The 21,736-nt window shown below is 45.2% G+C and overlaps 2 protein-coding genes across 2 annotated transcripts; both read right to left on the bottom strand.

Moving 5' to 3' along the window:
- Positions 1–2,302: 2,302 nt before the first annotated feature.
- On the bottom strand, positions 2,303–8,267 carry LOC134079436 (stromelysin-1-like). Its single transcript, XM_062535520.1, has 5 exons — positions 8,169–8,267; positions 7,111–7,244; positions 6,000–6,159; positions 4,993–5,096; positions 2,303–2,645 (listed from the first exon to the last, which is right to left on the bottom strand). The coding sequence occupies exons 1-5, from the start codon at positions 8,222–8,224 to the stop codon at positions 2,545–2,547; spliced, it is 555 nt and encodes a 184-aa protein (XP_062391504.1). The 5' UTR covers positions 8,225–8,267; the 3' UTR covers positions 2,303–2,544.
- A 402-nt stretch (positions 8,268–8,669) lies between these two features.
- LOC134079719 (collagenase 3-like) lies at positions 8,670–15,627 on the bottom strand. Its single transcript, XM_062535797.1, has 7 exons — positions 15,484–15,627; positions 13,268–13,425; positions 11,674–11,822; positions 11,291–11,416; positions 9,296–9,457; positions 8,778–8,782; positions 8,670–8,693 (listed from the first exon to the last, which is right to left on the bottom strand). Exons 1-7 carry the CDS (start codon positions 15,625–15,627, stop codon positions 8,670–8,672), a joined length of 768 nt encoding a protein of 255 aa, XP_062391781.1.
- Positions 15,628–21,736: the final 6,109 nt, after the last annotated feature.

Below are 21,736 nucleotides of genomic sequence, written 5' to 3'. Positions count from 1 at the left end.
GTGTTGTGAGAAGGACAGGAACGTGTCTATTTGTGTGCCCAGGTACCTGAATACCTGCACTTGTTCCACTAGCTGAGCCTGGAGGCTAAGTGGCTGGAACAGAGCTAGAGGCAGTTGTGTTGGGGACGACTGCAGTGCTCCATACGGCGCTAGAGGCAGTTGTGTTGGTTATGATCACAGTGATGATAGAGGCGTTGTGTTGGTTATGATCACAGTGATGATAGAGGCAGTTGTGTTGGTTATGATCACAGTGATCCATAGGGAGATAGAGGCAGTTGTGTTGGTTATGATCACAGTGATGATAGAGGCAGTTGTGTTGGTTATGATCACAGTGATGATAGAGGCAGTTGTGTTGGTTATGATCACAGTGATGATAGAGGCAGTTGTGTTGGTTATGACCACAGTGATGATAGAGGCAGTTGTGTTGGTTATGATCACAGTGATGATAGAGGCAGTTGTGTTGGTTATGATCACAGTGATCCATAGGGAGATAGAGGCAGTTGTGTTGGTTATGATCACAGTGATCCATAGGGAGATAGAGGCAGTTGTGTTGGGGACGACTGCAGTGCTTAAAGCGTAGCAGAGTGATCACATCTTGGAGAGGGCTTAAGGGCATCGTGTACTTGGCACCAGCTCACTTGTGCACCTCAAGGGTTGGCACAACAACTTGGCACAACATCAGTCTCTTGCTGCCACACACACACACACACACACACACACACACACACACACACACACACACAGAGCAGAGTCAGACTCTGTCCTGCTGTGTCATGTGTTACAGGGTTCATTGTGCAAGGGTAAGCACACAAAAGCACACACTGCCATATTGCCAACTGACGGTTTAGTCATCTTGTGTTGCTAGTGTGTGGTGGAAAAAGAAATGTGTCACTGTCATCACCAATCCTGGCTCTTGATTGTGGAAGACAGGAAGAGGAGGAGAAAAGAAGATCCTTAAGGCTTGTTTCAGACGTACAAGAAGAGTAGCTGTGTGCACATCCCACCTCGCAGGTGCAGGACAAATGGAGAGCAGCTTAGGAAAGGAATGTAATGTCCGCAACACTGATCAATTGCTCCCGTTTAATGAGAAAAAGCAACGTTTCGACCCTTCTGGGTCCTCATCAGGCCGTTGCTTTGTTCATGATCAGGCCTTCATCAGGCCTAATGAAGTCCCAGTAGGGTGGAAACGTTGCTTTTTTCATTACACGGGAGCAATTTATCAGTGTTGCGGACATTACAGTACATTCCTCTCCTTGTTTCAGACGCACACAGGAAAGGGGTCGACACGTCCCCACAGAGCAGAGTCAGACGGGCCAGTAGCGCGCACACACACACACACACACACACACACACACACACACACACATCAGCAGGGTCACCCCACACACACACACACACACACACACACACACACAGAGCAGAGTCAGACGGGCTGGTAGCGCACACGCACACACACACACACACACACACACACACACTCTCTCACACATACACACACACACATCAGCAGGGTGACCCCACGCACGCGGCACCTAACACACACACACACACACACACACACACACACACACTCTCTCTCTCTCACACACACACACACACACACATCAGCAGGGTCACCCCACACACGCGGCACCTGACACACACACACACACACACACACACACATACACACACACACACACACACACATCAGCAGGGTCACTCCACACACGCGGCACCTGACACACACACACACACACACACACACACTCTCACTCTCACTCTCACACACACACACATCAGCAGGGTCGTATACTGTCTGTACAGGTACTGTGTCCGCCCGCTAGCTACATTTACACACACACACACACACACACACACACACACACATACAGTACACTCTCTCTCACACACACACACACACACACACACACACACACACACTGGTGATATCTGTATGAGCATGACTCTATAAAAGTGATAAATGTGTTTGTGTTGCGTTTTCATAACATGATTTAACATGAGTCATATGGATAGAGGAAGAGACGGCTAGCATCTGGGAAAAGATCTGTGCTGTGTACCACCAGGCCAAGTGTTTACCTACCCTATACTTAAGGAGCAGGCAAGACGTGTGTGTGTGCGGGAGTTCAGTGGAATGCTTTTAGGGCCTAAGTGGCCAGCCAGCCTTTTTTATTAGAGAACTGAACACAACCGCCAACACATTAGGAATGTCAAAGAATGCACAGAACAACAATGTTTCTGACATTAAACTGTTTATTTGAAACAAATGTTACCATTATCTAATGCAACAACACATGCATCTTATCTGATAGGATTTGCATCTACGTATAACATGTTACAAAGGCAGTATGAAAAAAGCTGAATTCCAAAAATATGTTTGCAATAAATGCTGATTTCCATTTCTGTAATATACAATAATATACATATTTACATATCTATGCAATACATACATTACACATGCTAAAGTAGTGCACAAATCATTCATTCTGACGGAGAAAAGTGTTATTAGCGTAATGGCTAACGGAGCTGAAGGGGCTACGCTCGTCAGCATCTCAGCCATGTGTTGGCTGGCAGAGTGTTTGTGGCACGCTTCAGTTTCAGGTCGTATTCACGCATCTGGGTTCCACTGAAGAAGTAAAGGACTCCTGTGGGGGAACAGTCCTGCATGTTAGCCGCTAACACACCACAACGCTGACCTCTAACTTCATAATAAACGGTCCTTCATGTTAACCGCTAACACACCACAACGCTGGTCTCTAACTTCATAATAAACAGTCCTTCATGTTAACCGCTAACACACCACAACGCTGACCTCTAACTTCATAATAAACAGTCCTTCATGTTAACCGCTAACACACCACAACGCTGGTCTCTAACTTCATAATGAACAGTCCTTCATGTTAACCGCTAACACACCACAACGCTGGTCTCTAACTTCATAATGAACAGTCCTTCATGTTAACCGCTAACACACCACAACGCTGACCTCTAACTTCATAATAAACAGTCCTTCATGTTAACCGCTAACACACCACAACGCTGACCTCTAACTTCATAATGAACAGTCCTTCATGTTAACCGCTAACACACCACAACGCTGGTCTCTAACTTCATAATAAACAGTCCTTCATGTTAACCGCTAACACACCACAACACTGGTCTCTAACTTCATAATAAACAGTCCTTCATGTTAACTACTAGCGTACCTAAGACTCAAACACACACAAACATGCACTGTACCTAAGACTCAAACACACACACAGACGTACCTAAGACTTTAGCACTCACACACACACACACACACACACATACCTAAGACTCAAACAAACACACACATGTACCTGAGACTCAAACACACACACACACACACACACACACACACACACACACACACACACACACACACACACACACACACACACATGTAACTAAGAGTCAAACACAGTTAGTTAGTTAGCCAGCTGATTATTCTCCTGAGGTTTGTCTCACATGTGCCAAGTTTGGATTAAATATGAGTTTTAGAATGCTAAGTACTTTTTTTTTGGATAGAAAAGACTAATTTAGCTAGCCTGGTAAATGCAGACCCCGGAATCTTTCAGATAAATGGTCTGGCCACGAATAATGAAAATGGCCCTCTCTTGGGGAGGCACTCAGCATGCATTTGAAAATCTCACTGCATGCAATTGGATAACAGTATGACCAATGTTTACTCTGGACTTTGACACAATTGGATAACATAATGTTTACCGGCAGCATTGTCGTCATCAGTTTAACTCGCCTTTGGCCCGCTTATATCAGATACATCGATTTGATTAGTTACTCCCGATGGCTGGGTTTTGTCTGGATAGGAAGGACTGGTTTTGTCTGATAGGAAGGACTGGTTTTGGAAACTTGTATGCATATTGCTGGTGAGTCACTCGTCGCATTAAAAGTTGACATTATTTTACCTTTGTTGTGTGATGTTTGCCGTCATCAGTGGCCATTTGGCCTGTAATCCCTGCACTATATTCTATGGTCCCTGTGTTATATTCTATGGTCCCTGCACTATATTCTATGGTCCTTGCACTATATTCTATGGTCCCTGCACTATATTCTATGGTCCTTGCACTATATTCTATGGTCCCTGTGTTATATTCTATGGTCCCTGCACTATATTCTATGGTCCCTGTATTATATTCTATGGTCCCTGCACTATATTCTATGGTCCCTGCACTATATGCTATGGTCCCTGCACTATATTCTATGGTCCCTCATTGCCAGTGTCTTCTATGTGAATGGGGCTTTAAACAGACACATTTGCATCCTGTAGAGCAGAATCTTTTTTCTCATAATTTCAATGTTCAGCTGACCATAGCTCCATCTACTGTATGAGTCCCTTAGAGAGCACAGCTCCATATGAGTCCATTAGAGACCACAGCTCCATCTATGGGTCCATTAGAGACCACAGCTCCATATGGGTCCATTAGAGACCACAGCTCCATCTATGGGTCCATTAGAGACCACAGCTCCATCTACTGTATGGGTCCATTAGAGAGGACAGCTCCATATGGGTCCATTAGAGAGGACAGCTCCATATGGGTCCACTAGAGACCACAGCTCCATATGGGTCTGCTGTACTGACCGTTAGAGACCACAGCTCCATCTATGGGTCCATTAGAGACCACAGCTCCATCTACTGTATGGGTCCATTAGAGAGGACAGCTCCATATGGGTCCATTAGAGAGGACAGCTCCATATGGGTCCACTAGAGACCACAGCTCCATATGGGTCTGCTGTACTGACCGTTAGAGACCACAGCTCCATCTATGGGTCTGCTGTACTGACCGTTAGAGACCACAGCTCCATCTATGGGTCTGCTGTACTGACCGTTAGAGACCACAGCTCCATCTATGGGTCTGCTGTACTGACCGTTAGAGACCACAGCTCCATCTATGGGTCTGCTGTACTGACCGTTAGAGACCACAGCTCCATCTATGGGTCTGCTGTACTGACCGTTAGAGACCACAGCTCCATCTATGGGTCCACTGATCCCTGGCCACTCCTGCGAGATGAGCTTGGGATATCCATCCATCATTCTCTGCCTTTCGTTATCATACCTTAAAAAAGACAAACAAGTGCACCTTAACACCTTTCGTTATCAAGTGCACCTTAACACCTTTTGTTATCAAATGCACCTTAACACCTTTCATTATCAAGTGCACCTTAACACCTTTCATTATCAAATGCACCTTAACACCTTTCATTATCATATCTTAAAAAAGACAGCAAGTGCACCTTAACACCTTTCATATATTGAAAGACACAGGTGTGCATGCTTTGTGTACTTCTGAGTTTTGATAGACAACACTGACATTGTGTGCTGGATTTACAGCAGTGTGTATTGTGTGGTGATTTACAGCAGGGTGAGTTGTGTGGTGTTTTCATGAATGTATGTGTTTTAGGGATATCATGTGGATGTACAGTATATATGTGTTTTAAGGATGTATCATGCATGTGTTTTAGGGATATCATTTATGTGTTTATCATATATGTGTTTTAGGGCTATCACATACTGTATGTGTTTTAGGGATGTATCATGTATGTGTTTTAGGGATATCATATCTGTGTTTATCATATATGTGTTTTAGGGATATCATATACTGTATGTGTTTTAGGGATGTATCATGTAGGTGTTTTAGGGATATCATTTATGTGTTTAAGGGATATCATTTATGTGTTTTAGGGATGTATCATATATGTGTTTTAGGGATATCATATATGTGTTTATCATGTATGTGATTAAGGGATATCATATATGTGTTTATCATATATATGTATCATGTATGTGTTTTAGGGATATCATGTATGTATTTCAGGGATATCATATATGTGTTTATCATATATATGTATCATGTATGTGTTTTAGGGATATCATGTATGTGTTTAAGGAATATCATGTATGTGTTTTAGGGATATCATATATTTGTTTTAGGGATGTCATATATTTGTTTTAGGGATACCTCCAGCACACTCTGCCAGTGAAGAACACAGTCTGTCGCTCGAGGCGGAGATGAAAGGCCGCATCGACGGTGTTCAGAGTCCGCGGCAAGCCGAGCTCCGTGATGTTCTTGGGCGAATTGTCCTGCAGAGTCATTCCTCTGACCTCCCAGTACTGAGTGCCTGTAATGTTTAAACACATGTTTGGATCACACACAAGCCTTCTGTCATTGGCATTTGTTGTTAGGACATGCATTGATGTTGATGGTATTTGGTGATATGGAATGTGTTGGTGTTGGTGGCATTTGGTGATATGGCATGGGTTTGTGTTGATGGCATATATGGCATGGGTTGGTGTTGGTGGCATTTATGGCATGGGTTGGTGTTGGTGGCATGCGTTGGTGTTGGTGGCATATATGGCATGGGTTGGTGTTGATGGCATATATGGCATGGGTTGGTGTTGATGGCATATATGGCATGGGTTGGTGTTGGTGGCATGCGTTGGTGTTGATGGCATATATGGCATGGGTTGGTGTTGATGGCATATATGGCATGGGTTGGTGTTGGTGGCATGGGTTGGTGTTGATGGCATATATGGCATGTGTTGGTGTTGATGGCATATATGGCATGGGTTGGTGTTGGTGGCATGCGTTGGTGTTGATGGCATATATGGCATGGGTTGGTGTTGGTGATGGCATATATGGCATGGGTTGGTGTTGATGGCATATATGGCATGGGTTGGTGTTGCTGGCATGGGTTGGTGTTGATGGCATATATGGCATGGGTTGGTGTTGGTGATGGCATATATGGCATGGGTTGGTGTTGATGGCATATATGGCATGGGTTGGTGTTGGTGATGGCATATATGGCATGGGTTGGTGTTGATGGCATATATGGCATGGGTTGGTGTTGGTGGCATATATGGCATGGGTCGGTGTTGCTGGCATGCGTTGGTGTTGATGGCATATATGGCATGCGTTGGTGTTGATGGTATATATGGCATGCGTTGGTGTTGATGGCATATATGGCATGGGTTGGTGTTGATGGCATATATGGCATGGGTTGGTGTTGATGGCATATATGGCATGGGTTGGTGTTGATGGCATATATGGCATGGGTTGGTGTTGGTGATACCTTTGAAGAACAGTATGGTGCCCCCCTCCACGTCCTCGTATGCAGCGTTGATGTGTGATGGTACATCCTCCCACAAGCTGCTTATGAACGCTATTCCAATCATGTCAAAGTTGGGGTGCGATCGCCACATAAATCTGAGGGAAAGACACAGATGTTCAAATACTGTTTATACAGTATAAATACATCAAATAATAATTTAATAATAAAATAACATCTTCTGTTTAGTTGTTTTCAGTATCAAACACTCCTCCTAAAGAAACTACACTACTACTACTTCTAAAGTCTGGCAAGCGTTACAGGGTCCCACTGGCTAATGGCATTTTCAAAAACTCCTTCATCCCAAATGCCATTAATATAATCAACTCAAAGTGAATCCCCTGACAGCAAGTACCCTGAACTGCTCTTATTTATTTCATTTTAAACTGATTTTATAGCCATTGATGTTTGCTCTACTGTATGTCCAGTTGCTGTATGTTCAGTTGCTGTATGTGGCTGTATGTCCAGTTGCTGTATGTTCAGTTGCTGTATGTGGCTGTATGTTCAGTTGCTGTATGTCCAGTTAATGTGTCTATGAGAAATGTGTTTGTTTATTCAGTGTTTTGGCGAGCCAAAGACAATTTTCCACCCAGGTGGACAATTAAAGACTTCTTCTATTCTATTCTACTACCTTCTACTACTATTTGGTACAGTGACTTATAGGGTTAATTATAATAGACTGACATGGAACCGTGTGTGCGGAAAAATGGATGCCACGGGGGAAATACCATCTTAAATCATGTTGCCTTAATATTTGCACAATGTTGAGTACCATTAGCAGTACTTAAATCATATTGCTTAAATGTTTGCATCATTTGGAACACAATGGGTTTGGCTTTGGGCTGCTCTATCTACCTGTAATGTCTGGGCCCACTCTATCGCTCTATCTACCTGTAATGTCTGGGCCCACTCTATCGCTATTGCTCTATCTACCTGTAATGTCTATCTACCTGTAATGTCTGGGCCCACTCTATCGCTCTATCTACCTGTAATGTCTGGGCCCACTCTATCGCTCTATCTACCTGTCTTTGAAGAAGACGACCTCCTGCTGCATTCTGCTCACGGCGTCGAAGGTCATGTCGGGGTCACAGCGCTGTGGGGTCCTTGGAGGCGGACGCTTGAGCGCCATTGAATTAAACTCTGGATGGACCCCTATGGGGAACACAACACACAACACACACAAAGCTCAAATTAAACTCTGGATGGACCCCTATGGGGAACACAACACACAACACACACAAAGCTCAAAGTAAACTCTGGATGGACCCCTATGGGGGACACAACACACACAAAGCTCAAAGTAAACTCTGGATGGACCCCTATGGGGGACACAACACACACAAAGCTCAAAGTAAACTCTGGATGGACCCCTATGGGGGACACAACACACACAAAGCTCAAATTAAACTCTGGATGGACCCCTATGGGGAACACAACACACACAAAGCTCAAAGTAAACTCTGGATGGACCCCTATGGGGGACACAACACACACAAAGCTCAAAGTAAACTCTGGATGGACCCCTATGGAGGACACAACATGGACACCTATGGGTGACACAACACACACAAAGCCTATGGGGGACACAACACACACAAAGATGGACCCCCTATGGGGGACACAACACACACAAAGCCTATGGGGGACACAACACACACAAAGCTTATGGGGGACACAACACACACAAAGATGGACCCCCTATGGGGGACACAACACACACAAAGCCTATGGGGGACACAACACACACAAAGCTTATGGGGGACACAACACACACAAAGATGGACCCCCTATGGGGGACACAACACACACAAAGCTCGCAATGGACACCTATGGGTGACACAACACACACACAGCTTGCTGCACAGAGTATCAGATAGGCACCTTTGATTTTGCATTGCTATTTCCATGTACTGTGTATTCAATTAAAGTTGATTCAAATACAAACAATTAACTGAATTTATTATGTATTTAAATTGAGTAAATATCTACCTCATTCTGATTCATGTGTTTGTGCCATGTCATGTTCTGTGTATGTAACGATTATAATAACAATATACTGTAATAAAAATAGCTTTTTTGGTATAGCACTTTTCAAACACCGAACGCAGCTCTAAGATGGCGAATAGCAGGAGAAACGTGAGACACATACCATACATCTTTTGGATATCTTGCACATCCTGAAAGGAGAGCTGGAAGTCGGTGTGGGAGACGAAGTTGTAGGCCGGGTACATGACGGCCCCGGGGTCTGGGGAGTGGGGAAGACCTAACGTGTGGCCAAACTCGTGCACCGCCACAGCAAACAGGTTATGGCCTGCAGGAGCAACACCACACACATACGCACTGTGACTTACTAGAGAACGTCTCTCCTCATGTTAGAGAACGTCTCTCCTCACTTTCCTCTTTTTCCATTTGTGCAGTGAGATTATCGTCATTTCCCAACCATTGGCCGCGGCTTATACATTGAATTAGCAATATTTCTTCAGATATGAGGTTAATTCACAGGGGCACTTAATTTGGTATTAATATGGTTTTGTTTCTTTTAACTTGCATACTATTACACTGGCCTGCGGATTATACACAATGCGGCTAAAACACTGGAAATTACTGTAGTCCATCTTGATAAAAAATATGTTGGGTTAGAGTCTGTATATAACTGCATTCACTTTATCACTTCTTCCCTGCTGAAAAAAACAGCCTGTCCAGTATACTAACCAGATTGTTTAACCCTATGATGGTTGACCAGCTAGACCAGCAAAACTTGTCAATACCTTCAGCGGGTTTACCCAGCTTACCATGGTAATTCAGGTAGTTTTTCTTGTCGCACCATCTCAAACTGGTCATTTTAGTTGTGCTGACATATTAGCAATGTCAAGTTTGACAGGCTGGTCACCAGCATGACCATCTTACACCAGCTGTATCCCACACGACGGGATGGTCACACCAGCATGACCAGCTTCCTCAGATGGTCACACCAGCATATCCACCTGGTGGTCTAACCAGCTACACCAGCAAAGACCAGCAAGAGCTGGAAGAAAACCAGCAAAGACCAGCTAAAACCATCTACTAGCATAATCTGGTTTCTGTTTTTTTTCAGCAGGGGTAGGTTTGATATAGGCCTGTAATTAGGATAGTATGGTCTAGATTGGACTTTTAAGGTTTCACAACAGCGGTTTTAAAAGCAGTCAGAAATATACTTGTTTCTAATAAGGTATTTATTATCTTGAGAAAAAAGGGAGTCAAACTATCATATCCATTCTTGAGGAATCTAGTGGACTGATTCCACATCACATGTTGAGGAGCTGCTCTGAGTTACAGTTTAGTTTCCATCGTACCCCTGCCTGAGTCTGTAGCTGAACTCATGTTGTTTTAGAGTCCTCTTGCAATGCTGCCCTCAGCTAGAGTGAGTTTAGCGTTACCTAGGTAACTCAGCTAGAGTGAGTTTAGCGTTACCTAGGTAACTCAGCATTACCTTTGGTGCTCACTGTCCAGCCCTCAGCTAGAGTGAGTTTAGCGTTACCTAGGTAACTCAGCAAGAGTGAGTTTAGCATTACCTAGGTAACTCAGCTAGAGTGAGTTTAGCGTTACCTAGGTAACTCAGCTAGAGTGAGTTTAGCGTTACCTAGGTAACTCAGCAAGAGTGAGTTTAGCGTTACCTAGGTAACTCAGCAAGAGTGAGTTTAGCGTTACCTAGGTAACTGAGCTAGAGTGAGTTTAGCGTTACCTAGGTAACTCAGCGTTACCTTTGGTGCTCACTGTCCAGTCCTCAGCTAGAGTGAGTTTAGCGTTACCTAGGTAACTGAGCTAGAGTGAGTTTAGTGTTACCTAGGTAACTCAGCTAGAGTGAGTTTAGCGTTACCTAGGTAACTGAGCTAGAGTGAGTTTAGCGTTACCTAGGTAACTCAGCATTACCTTTGGTGCTCACTGTCCAGTCCTCAGCTAGAGTGAGTTTAGCGTTACCTAGGTAACTCAGCGTTACCTTTGGTGCTCACTGTCCAGCCCTCAGCCAGAGTGAGTTTAGCGTTACCTAGGTAACTCAGCGTTACCTTTGGTGCTCACTGTCCAGCCCTCAGCTAGAGTGAGTTTAGCGTTACCTAGGTAACTGAGCTAGAGTGAGTTTAGCGTTACCTAGGTAACTCAGCGTTACCTTTGGTGCTCACTGTCCAGTCCTCCTCCACATCAAAGTGAACGTCTCCACCGATGCCCGTTCCTGGCTGGAAGGCGTGGGCCAGAATCCCACCTCTCCCATCGAACGAGGAGCCGTCTCCATGATCTGCACACACACACACACACACACACACACACACACACCCCTCCATGATCTACACACACATACACATCCATATTGATAAAACACACACATCCCCAAGCTGGGGTTTGTAATGATGTTTTGGTGTCCATCAAGTCTGACTATGTGTCTGTATGTCTATCTATCGATCTATCTATCTATAAAAACATTGTAAGCACACACACACACACACACACACACACACACACTGTCTCAATCATGTCCTGTGATGGGTATCGCACCTCTCTTGGTGAAGGTCACGATGATGTCAGCTTCCCTACGTGACCTTCTGCGGAACTTGAGTGGGGCGACCTCCGTCCAGAGCTTCCAGGCCTCTCGGAACGCTTTACGCACATGGAAGGGCCTCACGGTGGGAACCGAGCCCTCAATCCTGAACATGGACAGAGGGAGAGAGAGAGGGAAAGAGGGAGAAGGAGAGGGAGAGAGCAGAGTTGAGATACAGAGAGTTGAGAGAGAAAGAGTAGAGAGAGGGAGAGAGATAGAGTTGAGATAGAGAGAGGGAGAGTTGAGATACAGAGGGAGAGGTAGAGTTATATATATATATATATATATGTATACATATATATATATATATACATACATACATAGATAAGATAGGTAGATGTAGATAAGGTAAAGGTTGATTTATTGATTAATTGATTACAGGCATATAGCTACTTGACAATTCCTTTAGTCTAGTAAGCTTAAAATGTAGCCTGGTTATCACCATACTGTTGCATTCTTTACCACTAGGGGTCAGGCTATTGTGAATCTGTATACTGTGGTAATGGGTAGGAGAGGTAGGGAAGATAGAGAAGAAGAAGAAGTATGAGTGAATGCCATGCTGTACCCATTGTTCCTTAAGACTTTAGTAAAGTTATGAAATACTACACCACAGCCTCTTCATTTCAATACTACAATACTTAACACATACTAAGCTCAATCTTAAGACTGAATATTGTCCTGGGGAGTCTGCATTTTATTTCTACTGCACAAGAGGCGTTATCAATGGGCATAGTTCAAATAAGTGTACACTTTTGGATAGTCCTTCAATCAATCAGATCAATGATCATGCGCCTTTTGGATAAGCTAGTTTGTGATTGGACCCAGAAGATGTGGACAGGAAGCAGGAGAGATAGATGAGCAGGTTTCCAGCCTGAGCTGCAGGGCCACATCCACATCAGCAGATCAGGATATGTACCCAGCCTACGGAACATTCCCCTTACATATGAATAGACTATTCACAACTCAACACTATCAAACGAGGTGTAACATCATGTGCTTCACTACTGAACAAGACTAACTGGAGAGAGAAGAACGGGAGAGCGCTCTGAGACAGCTGCTCTGTGCATGCCGCTCTCACATGAGCCGCTCACAAGCGCTGGGCTACTGAGCTGTGTCAGGTGTGTTGGGCTACTGAGCTGTGGTCAGGTGTGTTGGGCTACCTGAGCTGTGTCAGGTGTGTTAGCTGTATCAGGTGTGTTGGGCTACCTGAGCTGTATCAGGTGTGTTGGGCTACCTGAGCTGTGTCAGGTGTGTTGGGGCTACTGAGCTGTGCTACCCTGAGCTGTGTCAGGTGTGTTGGGCTACCTGAGCTGTGTCAGGTGTGTGAGCTGTGTCAGGTGTGTTGGGCTACTGAGCTGTGCTACCCTGAGCTGTATCAGGTGTGTTGGGCTACCTGAGCTGTGTCAGGTGTGTTGGGCTACCTGTGCTGTGCCAGGTGTGTTGGGCTACCTGAGCTGTGTCAGGTGTGTTGGGCTACTGAGCTGTGTCAGGTGTGTTGGGCTACCTGAGCTGTCTCCTCAGGTGTCAACACTCTTTGACCCCTGAACTCACCTGTAGGTCAAGGTGCGGTTGATCCACCTCATGAGTGGGCCGAACTCCTCGGCGTCCGAGAGGCCGCAGCGCGGTCTCCTCATGGCGGCCAGGGTCTGTGCGGTCAGCTCGCCGCTCTCGTGCAGGCCGAACGCCCGCTGCATCTCCCGCACCGCCGTCTGGAAGGCGTCGGGTCTGCAGCTGCGCTTCTCACGGGGCTGCTGCTGCTGGTGCTGGTGCTGGTGCTGCTGCTGCTGCTGGTGCGCCTCGTAGCCGTAGAACTTCTCCAAGTAGGCCTGAAACACACACCTTTTACTACATGTGCTTATTTCATGACATACGGCAGCTGTTTTTACAGTAAAGATCGTCTTCTCCTTATTACAGTGAGGCCTCTGCTCTTGATAGTCTTCTGCTTTAAAAAAAAAAACCGCCCTGCTCTTGATTGTGGCTTTCCTTATTGCTGCAGGTGTACACACGCACACACACTCACTCACACACACGCACGCACGCACACACACAAACACACAAACACACACACACACGAACACACACACACACACACACACACACACACACACACACACACACACACACACACACACACACGTCAACCCCAAAAATGCACACACACATCCCACCATACCAGATTGACACGCAAGCAGGTGCAAATGATGCAACAGAGAATCCCAAGATTAGATAAAAAGGAAGATGAGTCTAAACGATCAACAAGATTAGATAAAAAGGAAGATGAGTCTAAACGATCAACAATGTCTGAAATTGTAGCCTTGTTCTGAAAACATTCCAAAGATTCCGTGGGCTGTGGAACAGCCGTCTGAAGCATTCAGCCAACCTACTTATTATCCAAAGTCTTCCTAAAATGCAAAGTATCCCCCACAACATATGGAGAGACCACGCCAGTATTCCCACTTCACACAATACACACACCATACACAACTCCGCTCCTGTGTACTGTAACAGTATTTAATACACAACTCCACTCCTGCGTACTGTAACAGTATTTAATCCCCATAACTCCACTCATGCGTACTGTAACAGTATTTAATCCCCATAACTCCACTCATGCGTACTGTAACAGTATTTAATCCCCATAACTCCACTCCTGTGTACTGTAACAGTATTTAATCCCCATAACTCCACTCCTGTGTACTGTAACAGTATTTAATACACAACTCCACTCCTGTGTATACTGTAACAGTATTTAATCTCCACATCCTCCTGATCCTTATTGGATGTATGATCCCAATGGAATTGAAAATAAGATTGACTGACATTTGTGTATAATTTTATTGTATCATAATTATTTATATGTATTTAAAGTGTATCTATTGCAAATGCATAATCTAAAAATCTCTTCTGCACTCTTGTTAAACAGTGCAAAAGAATGGCTCTGAAGCTGACTTAAGCTCACTGAATATATAAAACAATGTTATGGGTTAGCGCAGAGCCAACAGCCCATCAGAGCCAAGGATTGAGTAATCTGGCGCTTTAATGAGACCCATAAATCAGGAGAAAACTCCACTGGATGGCAGCTGAAAACATTATTAGATTTCACTTGGCAGTAGCACACAGCAGTGATGGATTTAGTTGATGTATGATTATAGTATGATTTCAACTCTGCGCTCAAACAAGTGGAGAATGGTTGATTATTTTTTCCTAAACATGTCATCTGAAGCAATCTGATAGATTAACAAATGTAATGAGATTATGAGGCAAATGCAGCAGTAGCTCTGTGAAAGCAGTGATACAGTGATCTTACTCACTTACAGTCTAAAATATGTAAAACACAGATAATGCATTCGAGGATGATATCTAGTGAAGGGTTCTTTTCTCCAGCAAATTCCAAGTTTTTCCACATAAGTAGTCATAAACATGTGGTATATTAGTTTGAATATCAACATATTAGAGTAGTCATACACATGTGGCATATTAGTTTGAATATCAACATATTAGAATTAACTGGTGATGTACTGATGCAGCCATGTTATGGAGAAATGATGCAATAACTATATATATATATATATATGCATCATATATATATATATCACTGAGCATCGTCAAAACCACAGGTTGTATGCTGTATCAAGGCTTTCTTTGGCATTTGGCCTATTTCTACACATCTGACACTGTCATTGTATGTAGATAAACTATATGAATAACCTCACATGTGAATATCTACCATATGGATAATGCATAGAATAAATAACTCCTGCAAATACCTCTGCAAACGCCCAGTCCTCGAGCTCCAGGGAGAGTCCAGGGGAGGGCAGTGGAGCGGCCAGAGAGAGACGGAGCAGCAGCAGCAGCCCAGCGAGGGAGTGCAGACACCCCATCTTGACGCTCCCGCAGTGCAGACACCCCATCTTTACGCTCCCGCAGTGCAGACACCCCATCTTTACGCTCTCGCAGCTCAGCAGTGGCCTCTGTGTGTCTGCACTCCCACCGTGTCACTGCTTTAAAGAGGCACAGGAGACCACCTGGAGCAGAGCAGGGCTCAAGTCCAAACAAGCACTTCTGTGGTGGCTGATAGGTGCAATTTTTGTCTTGACACTCATCACTCCCCTGATAAAGTCGTGTGGTTTATGTGGTTTATCAAGAAAGTTGTCAGCAACCTGCAATTTGGGGAGAGTTTGCATATAGCAATGTGGTGGGAACAACAGATAAATCAGAATTATTATTATTATTATCACGACATTGATATACATCTGAATCGGAATCATTGTATTGTTGTTTTTTTTTCTCTTTTTCCATACAATAAAAAAGGAAAAACAAGAAATTGTACTTAGTGAAATGGACACATAAATGCAGGACACATAAAAAGTATTTAGGGTACACACACGTGCACGCGCACACATACACACACACACACACAGTATAAACATACATACACACAGTGCTGCTTAAAAGTATGTAAACCCCTAGAACAGTTTGGAGTTTTCTGTTGTTTTATCGTGATTTTCTTATTTAATCATCACTTCCAGGTGTGTTTGTATTTATCAAATGCATGGACTTGTTTAGGGGGAATTGTGGAGACCCCCTCTCAACAGTGAAGCACGGTGGACCTCCTCTCAACAGTGAAGCATGGTGGACTTGTGGAGGTGTGGGGTTGGTGGGGTTGGTGGTGGAGGTGGAGGTGTGGGGTTGGTGGTGGAGGTGTGGGGTTGGTGGTGGACAGGTGGAGGTGTGGGGTTGGTGGTGGAGGTGTGGGGTTGGTGGTGGACAGGTGGAGGTGTGGGGTTGGTGGTGGACAGGTGGAGGTGTGGGGTTGGTGGTGGAGGTGTGGAGGTGTGGGGTTGGTGGTGGACAGGTGGAGGTGTGGGGTTGGTGGTGGACAGGTGGAGGTGTGGGGTTGGTGGTGGAGGTGTGGAGGTGTGGGGTTGGTGGTGGACAGGTGGAGGTGTGGGGTTGGTGGTGGAGGTGTGGAGGTGTGGGGTTGGTGGTGGACAGGTGGAGGTGTGGGGTTGGTGGAGGTGTGGGGTTGGTGGTGGAGGTGTGGAGGTGTGGGGTTGGTGGTGGACAGGTGGAGGTGTGGGGTTGGTGGTGGAGGTGTGGGGTTGGTGGTGGACAGGTGGAGGTGTGGAGGTGTGGGGTTGGTGGTGGACAGGTGGAGGTGTGGGGTTGGTGGTGGAGGTGTGGAGTTGTGGTGGAGGGGTGGAGGTGGTGGAGGTGTGGGGTTGGTGGTGGAGGTGTGGGGTTGGTGGTGGACAGGTGGAGGTGTGGGGTTGGTGGTGGAGGTGTGGAGGTGTGGGGTTGGTGGTGGACAGGTGGAGGTGTGGGGTTGGTGGTGGAGGTGTGGAGGTGTGGGGTTGGTGGTGGACAGGTGGAGGTGTGGGGTTGGTGGTGGAGGTGTGGAGGTGTGGAGGTGTGGGGTTGGTGGTGGACAGGTGGAGGTGTGGGGTTGGTGGTGGAGGTGTGGAGTTGGTGGTGGAGGTGTGGGGTTGGTGGTGGACAGGTGGAGGTGTGGAGGTGTGGAGTTGGTGGTGGACAGGTGGAGGTGTGGGGTTGGTAGTGGACAGGTGGAGGTGTGGGGGCTGTTTTTTAGACGACTCCACATAAGCAGGAGACCATGAATGTTCAGGCCAATCAGCATTCTTGATCTGCACCTCATGCCAGTCAGGGAGATGAAGCCAGGGAGGCAATGGATTTTACAACAGGACAATGACCCTATATATTGCTTATATATATATATATATATATATATATATATATATATATATACGTATATACTGTATATAACAGGACAATGACCCTATAAGCATGACCCTACTGTATATATTGCGTATATATGTATATATATATATATATATATATATATAACAGGACAATGACCCTATAAGTATTCAAGAGAATTCATACTCTGGATTGGCCTAGTCAAAGCCCAGACCTCAGTTAGTAGAAATGTGACTCGATCTGAAGCGGGCAGTACAGGCCAGCTGTCCCTCCAACCTCTCTTAACTGGCTAGTTATGCCCCTCCAACCTCTCTTAACTGGCTAGTTCTGTCCCTCCAACCTCTCTTTACTGGCTAGTTCTGTCCCTCCAACCTCTCTTAACTAGCTAGTTCAACCTCTCTTAACTGGCTAGTTCTGTCCCTCCAACCCTCTTAACTAGCTAGTTCTGTCCCTCCAACCTCTCTTAACTAGCTAGTTCTGTCCCTCCAACCTCTCTTTACTGGCTAGTTCAACCTCTCTTAACTAGCTAGTTCTGTCCCTCCAACGTCTCTTTACTGGCTAGTTCAACCTCTCTTAACTAGCTAGTTCTGTCCCTCCAACCTCTCTTTACTGGCTAGTTCAACCTCTCTTAACTAGCTAGTTCTGTCCCTCCAACCTCTCTTAACTGGCTAGTTCTGTCCCTCCAACCTCTCTTAACTGGCTAGTTCTGTCCCTCCAACCTCTCTTTACTGGCTAGTTCTGTCCCTCCAACCTCTCTTTACTAGCTAGTTCTGCAAGGTGGAGTCGGCAAAAATCCACAGAACCAGATATGAGACACTGGTCAATGGGTACAGAAGATGTTTGTTTCAAGTGGTGGTTGCAAAAGGAGATGCTACAAGAAATTAACTAGATGGGTTCACAGCACATACTTTTGTTAATGTCATATTTTATTTTGAGCATTTATAAAATGAAACTATATAACTTTCTTTTGTTTCTGTCTACTTTGGAGGTCAGCTTTACCAATTGGGGTTGAGATGTGCATTAAAGAAGGCATTTGGTCTGCGGGTTCACACACTTCTAAGCAGCACTGTACAAATATGTCACCGTGCCTATAGAAGAGGACATACAGCGCGCAGGAAGGGGCTCTGAGGAGGATAGTACAAAACCACAAAACAACTTCTAAAACAATACGTAAATGACCAGGCTAGGGATGTGAGACTACTGTATATCGGATACGACAAAACATAGAACAACAGAACTCTGATACTTTGCATGTACACAATATATATTATTGTTTACATAAAGGTGGAGGGTCACGGTCAGGGCAAGGCAAGATTGATAGAGAATCCTTCAGAGTTTCACAAAACTGTTAAAAGGTCAATGTGACTGTCTACTACTGGTGTGGATTTGGGCCCTGGTACAATATTAACATTTACTGAGTAACATTTAAATAACATGACAGAAAATCACATCCCAATACTCATTATCACCCTGAATGTATTACACTTGTAAATACACAATGTAAATACTGCCCATAGCCTGATCATTGGCTTGTGTTTTGTAGAAGTTGTTTTGCCAGTTGTGTCATCACTCCTTTCAGTACTGTGAGCCGTGTAATAATAGTCTCTTCCATAGACATATACATCTATTCCATAGACATATACATCTATGGTCTCTTCCATAGACTTATATACATCTACTGTATAGTCTATTCCATAGACATATATACATCTATGGTCTATTCCATAGACATATATACATCTGGTCTCTTCCATAGACATATCTATAGTCTATTCCATACACATATACATCTATAGTCTATTCCTCTATTGCATCACATGCAGTAGTGATGCAACAGCCCACCGTGTTGATATCACACACTGCAACAGCCCACCGTGTTGATATCACACACTGTAACACATAACCAACAAAGCAAAACCAAACAAATCCATGCACTTCAGCAGCAGGTCTCATGGCTAACAGAGTATATTTTCCTCAGATCTGCAACTTTATGCAGCCAAACAAGAGCTTCTTGAGTCCTCTGGTGAACCGTATTGGATGAACTCAAGTCACCTGTTGTAACACGACGAGGCCCATAAAGTCGTCATCATGTCTCTAGGACTCTTCCTTAGCGTCTCTTCCTTCATGTTATTGCTGTAAGAATACATTTAATGTATCCTGCGGGGGGATTGCACTGCACTGAGAGTGCTCATTGAAATCAATGCAAATCAAACAGGCTACAGGCTAACTGAAAAAAAACATGCCAATCTCTAGGTATGGTGAAGGGTATGTGATGATGTGGGGCTATTTTAATTCCAAAGGCCAAGGGAAACTTATTAGGAAGCATAGTATCCTGGATCCATGAAATAACTGGCCTTTAAAAATAAAACTCTGCCTTCCTCTGTAGGAACTTATAGAAAGGTATGTATACTTATGGCCCCTGCATTTTAAGGAAGAACATTCATTTATTTACGATATATTCTTATTTCTCAAAGACAGTTGATGGCCTGGGCCCCAGCGGTGGCACGACTGGCTAGGGCACCTGCAGCATACGCCGGAGTTCAATTCCTGCCCCGCAGTCCTCTCCGCACCCCACCCCTCCTCTCTGTCCCGTTCACTTCCTGTCCTCTCCGCACCCCACCCCTCCTCTCTGTCCAGTTCACCTCCTGTCCTCTCCGCACCCCACCCCTCCTCTCTGTCCAGTTCACCTCCTGTCCTCTCCGCACCCCACCCCTCCTCTCTGTCCTCTCCGCACCCCACCCCTCCTCTCTGTCTCGTTCACCTCCTGTCCTCTCCGCACCCCACCCCTCCTCTCTGTCCTCTCCGCACCCCACCCCTCCTCTCTGTCTCGTTCACCTCCTGTCCTCTCCGCACCCCACCCCTCCTCTCTGTCTCGTTCACCTCCTGTCCTCTCCGCACCCCACCCCTCCTCTCTGTCCCGTTCACCTCCTGTCCTCTCCGCACCCCACCCCTCCTCTCTGTCCCGTTCACCTCCTGTCCTCTCCGCATCCCACCCTTCCTCTCTGTCCCGTTCACCTCCTGTCCTCTCCGCACCCCACCCCTCCTCTCTATCCTCTCCGCATCCCACCCTTCCTCTCTGTCCCGTTCACCTCCTGTCCTCTCCGCACCCCACCCCTCCTCTCTCCGTTCACGTCCTGTCATTCCTCACTGTCCTGTTGCATCGAAGGTATGAAAAGAAAAGTGGTGCCATTAAAGGTTGGATTTCCCCTCATTTTTTAATTTAAAATGTTCAATATCACTTCCCAAAAGATTATGTTTTTAAACCTCTTTTTAGTCAACTTTACCATGTGTATGTAAACTTATGGCCACACCTGTATTTAATGAGACCATTCCCTTTATTTATTTTATTTTTTGCAAAGGCAATCTTCCTACACAATGTTTTGCCCATTGTTGTAACCAGAGACAGGTTAGCAGTAATGACTAGCTTGCTCACACTGAGGGGAATGAGTCAGTGTCAAGGGTTGGGACAGACTGCATGAGTTCACTAGAATGTCTAATAGGGGAGAACGACTAGCCTGGCACGCCCTCCCAGTGACGTAACACCTTCAGCTTTTGCTGTCGCTGGTCTGGTCAACTGCTAATCGGGAAGGATTTCTGAGTTCCCGAAATCTGCGGAACTGCCCCCTTTGGTTGAGAACCAATCAACTTTGAGCAGCTCCAACGGCTCTGGGTAGAGACGTGTTCAAGGCAGAGGAAAGAGTGTTGTTATTGGTTTAAACTCGGCAAACCGCTTTCTGACATCGACCAGTAGCAAATCGAGGCACTTAAAGGAGGCGGGTCAACCAGCGCTTGGAGAAACCGTGTTAGCACATGCTCTTGGTCAGACTAAAGTCTCGCAGAGCCTTTGAAAGTCGATGGTAATCAGGCTAGAGAACGACCACTCTCTAAATACTTCCGCATGGTACTGCAACTAGAGGGCGATCGCGAGCAAGTGGAGAATGAATGGAGGTGAATGGAGTTTCTCCTCAATCCACTTTTCTCTGGATATAATTTTTTGTGTAGAAATCGGAATATTGTATGCGAAAGGGGGTCAAAGAAAATACACACATTAAGTCCCTTAATTGTTCTAAAAGCCTTTCAAAGGTGTCAATGACGTCATTCATTAGCAGGATGCTAGTGGGCAACAACGACCAAGCCTGTGAGGAACCAAAGGGCCATAAGTAATTGTTCATTCAACTTTCGACCTATGACCCATATTGAGTTTCAGAAACTAAAATTCAATCTTCGATTTTTTAATGACATTCAGGTGAAACAGACCAATTGAGCCGTCTAGCCCCAAAGACCCCCATTGTTTGATCACTT

Source organism: Sardina pilchardus, chromosome 5 (genome assembly GCF_963854185.1).
Source record: "Sardina pilchardus chromosome 5, fSarPil1.1, whole genome shotgun sequence".
Taxonomy (NCBI): Eukaryota; Metazoa; Chordata; class Actinopteri; order Clupeiformes; family Clupeidae; genus Sardina; species Sardina pilchardus.
The sequence above is the reverse complement of the archived record's forward strand: the minus strand, read 5'-3'. Positions and strand labels throughout refer to the sequence as shown.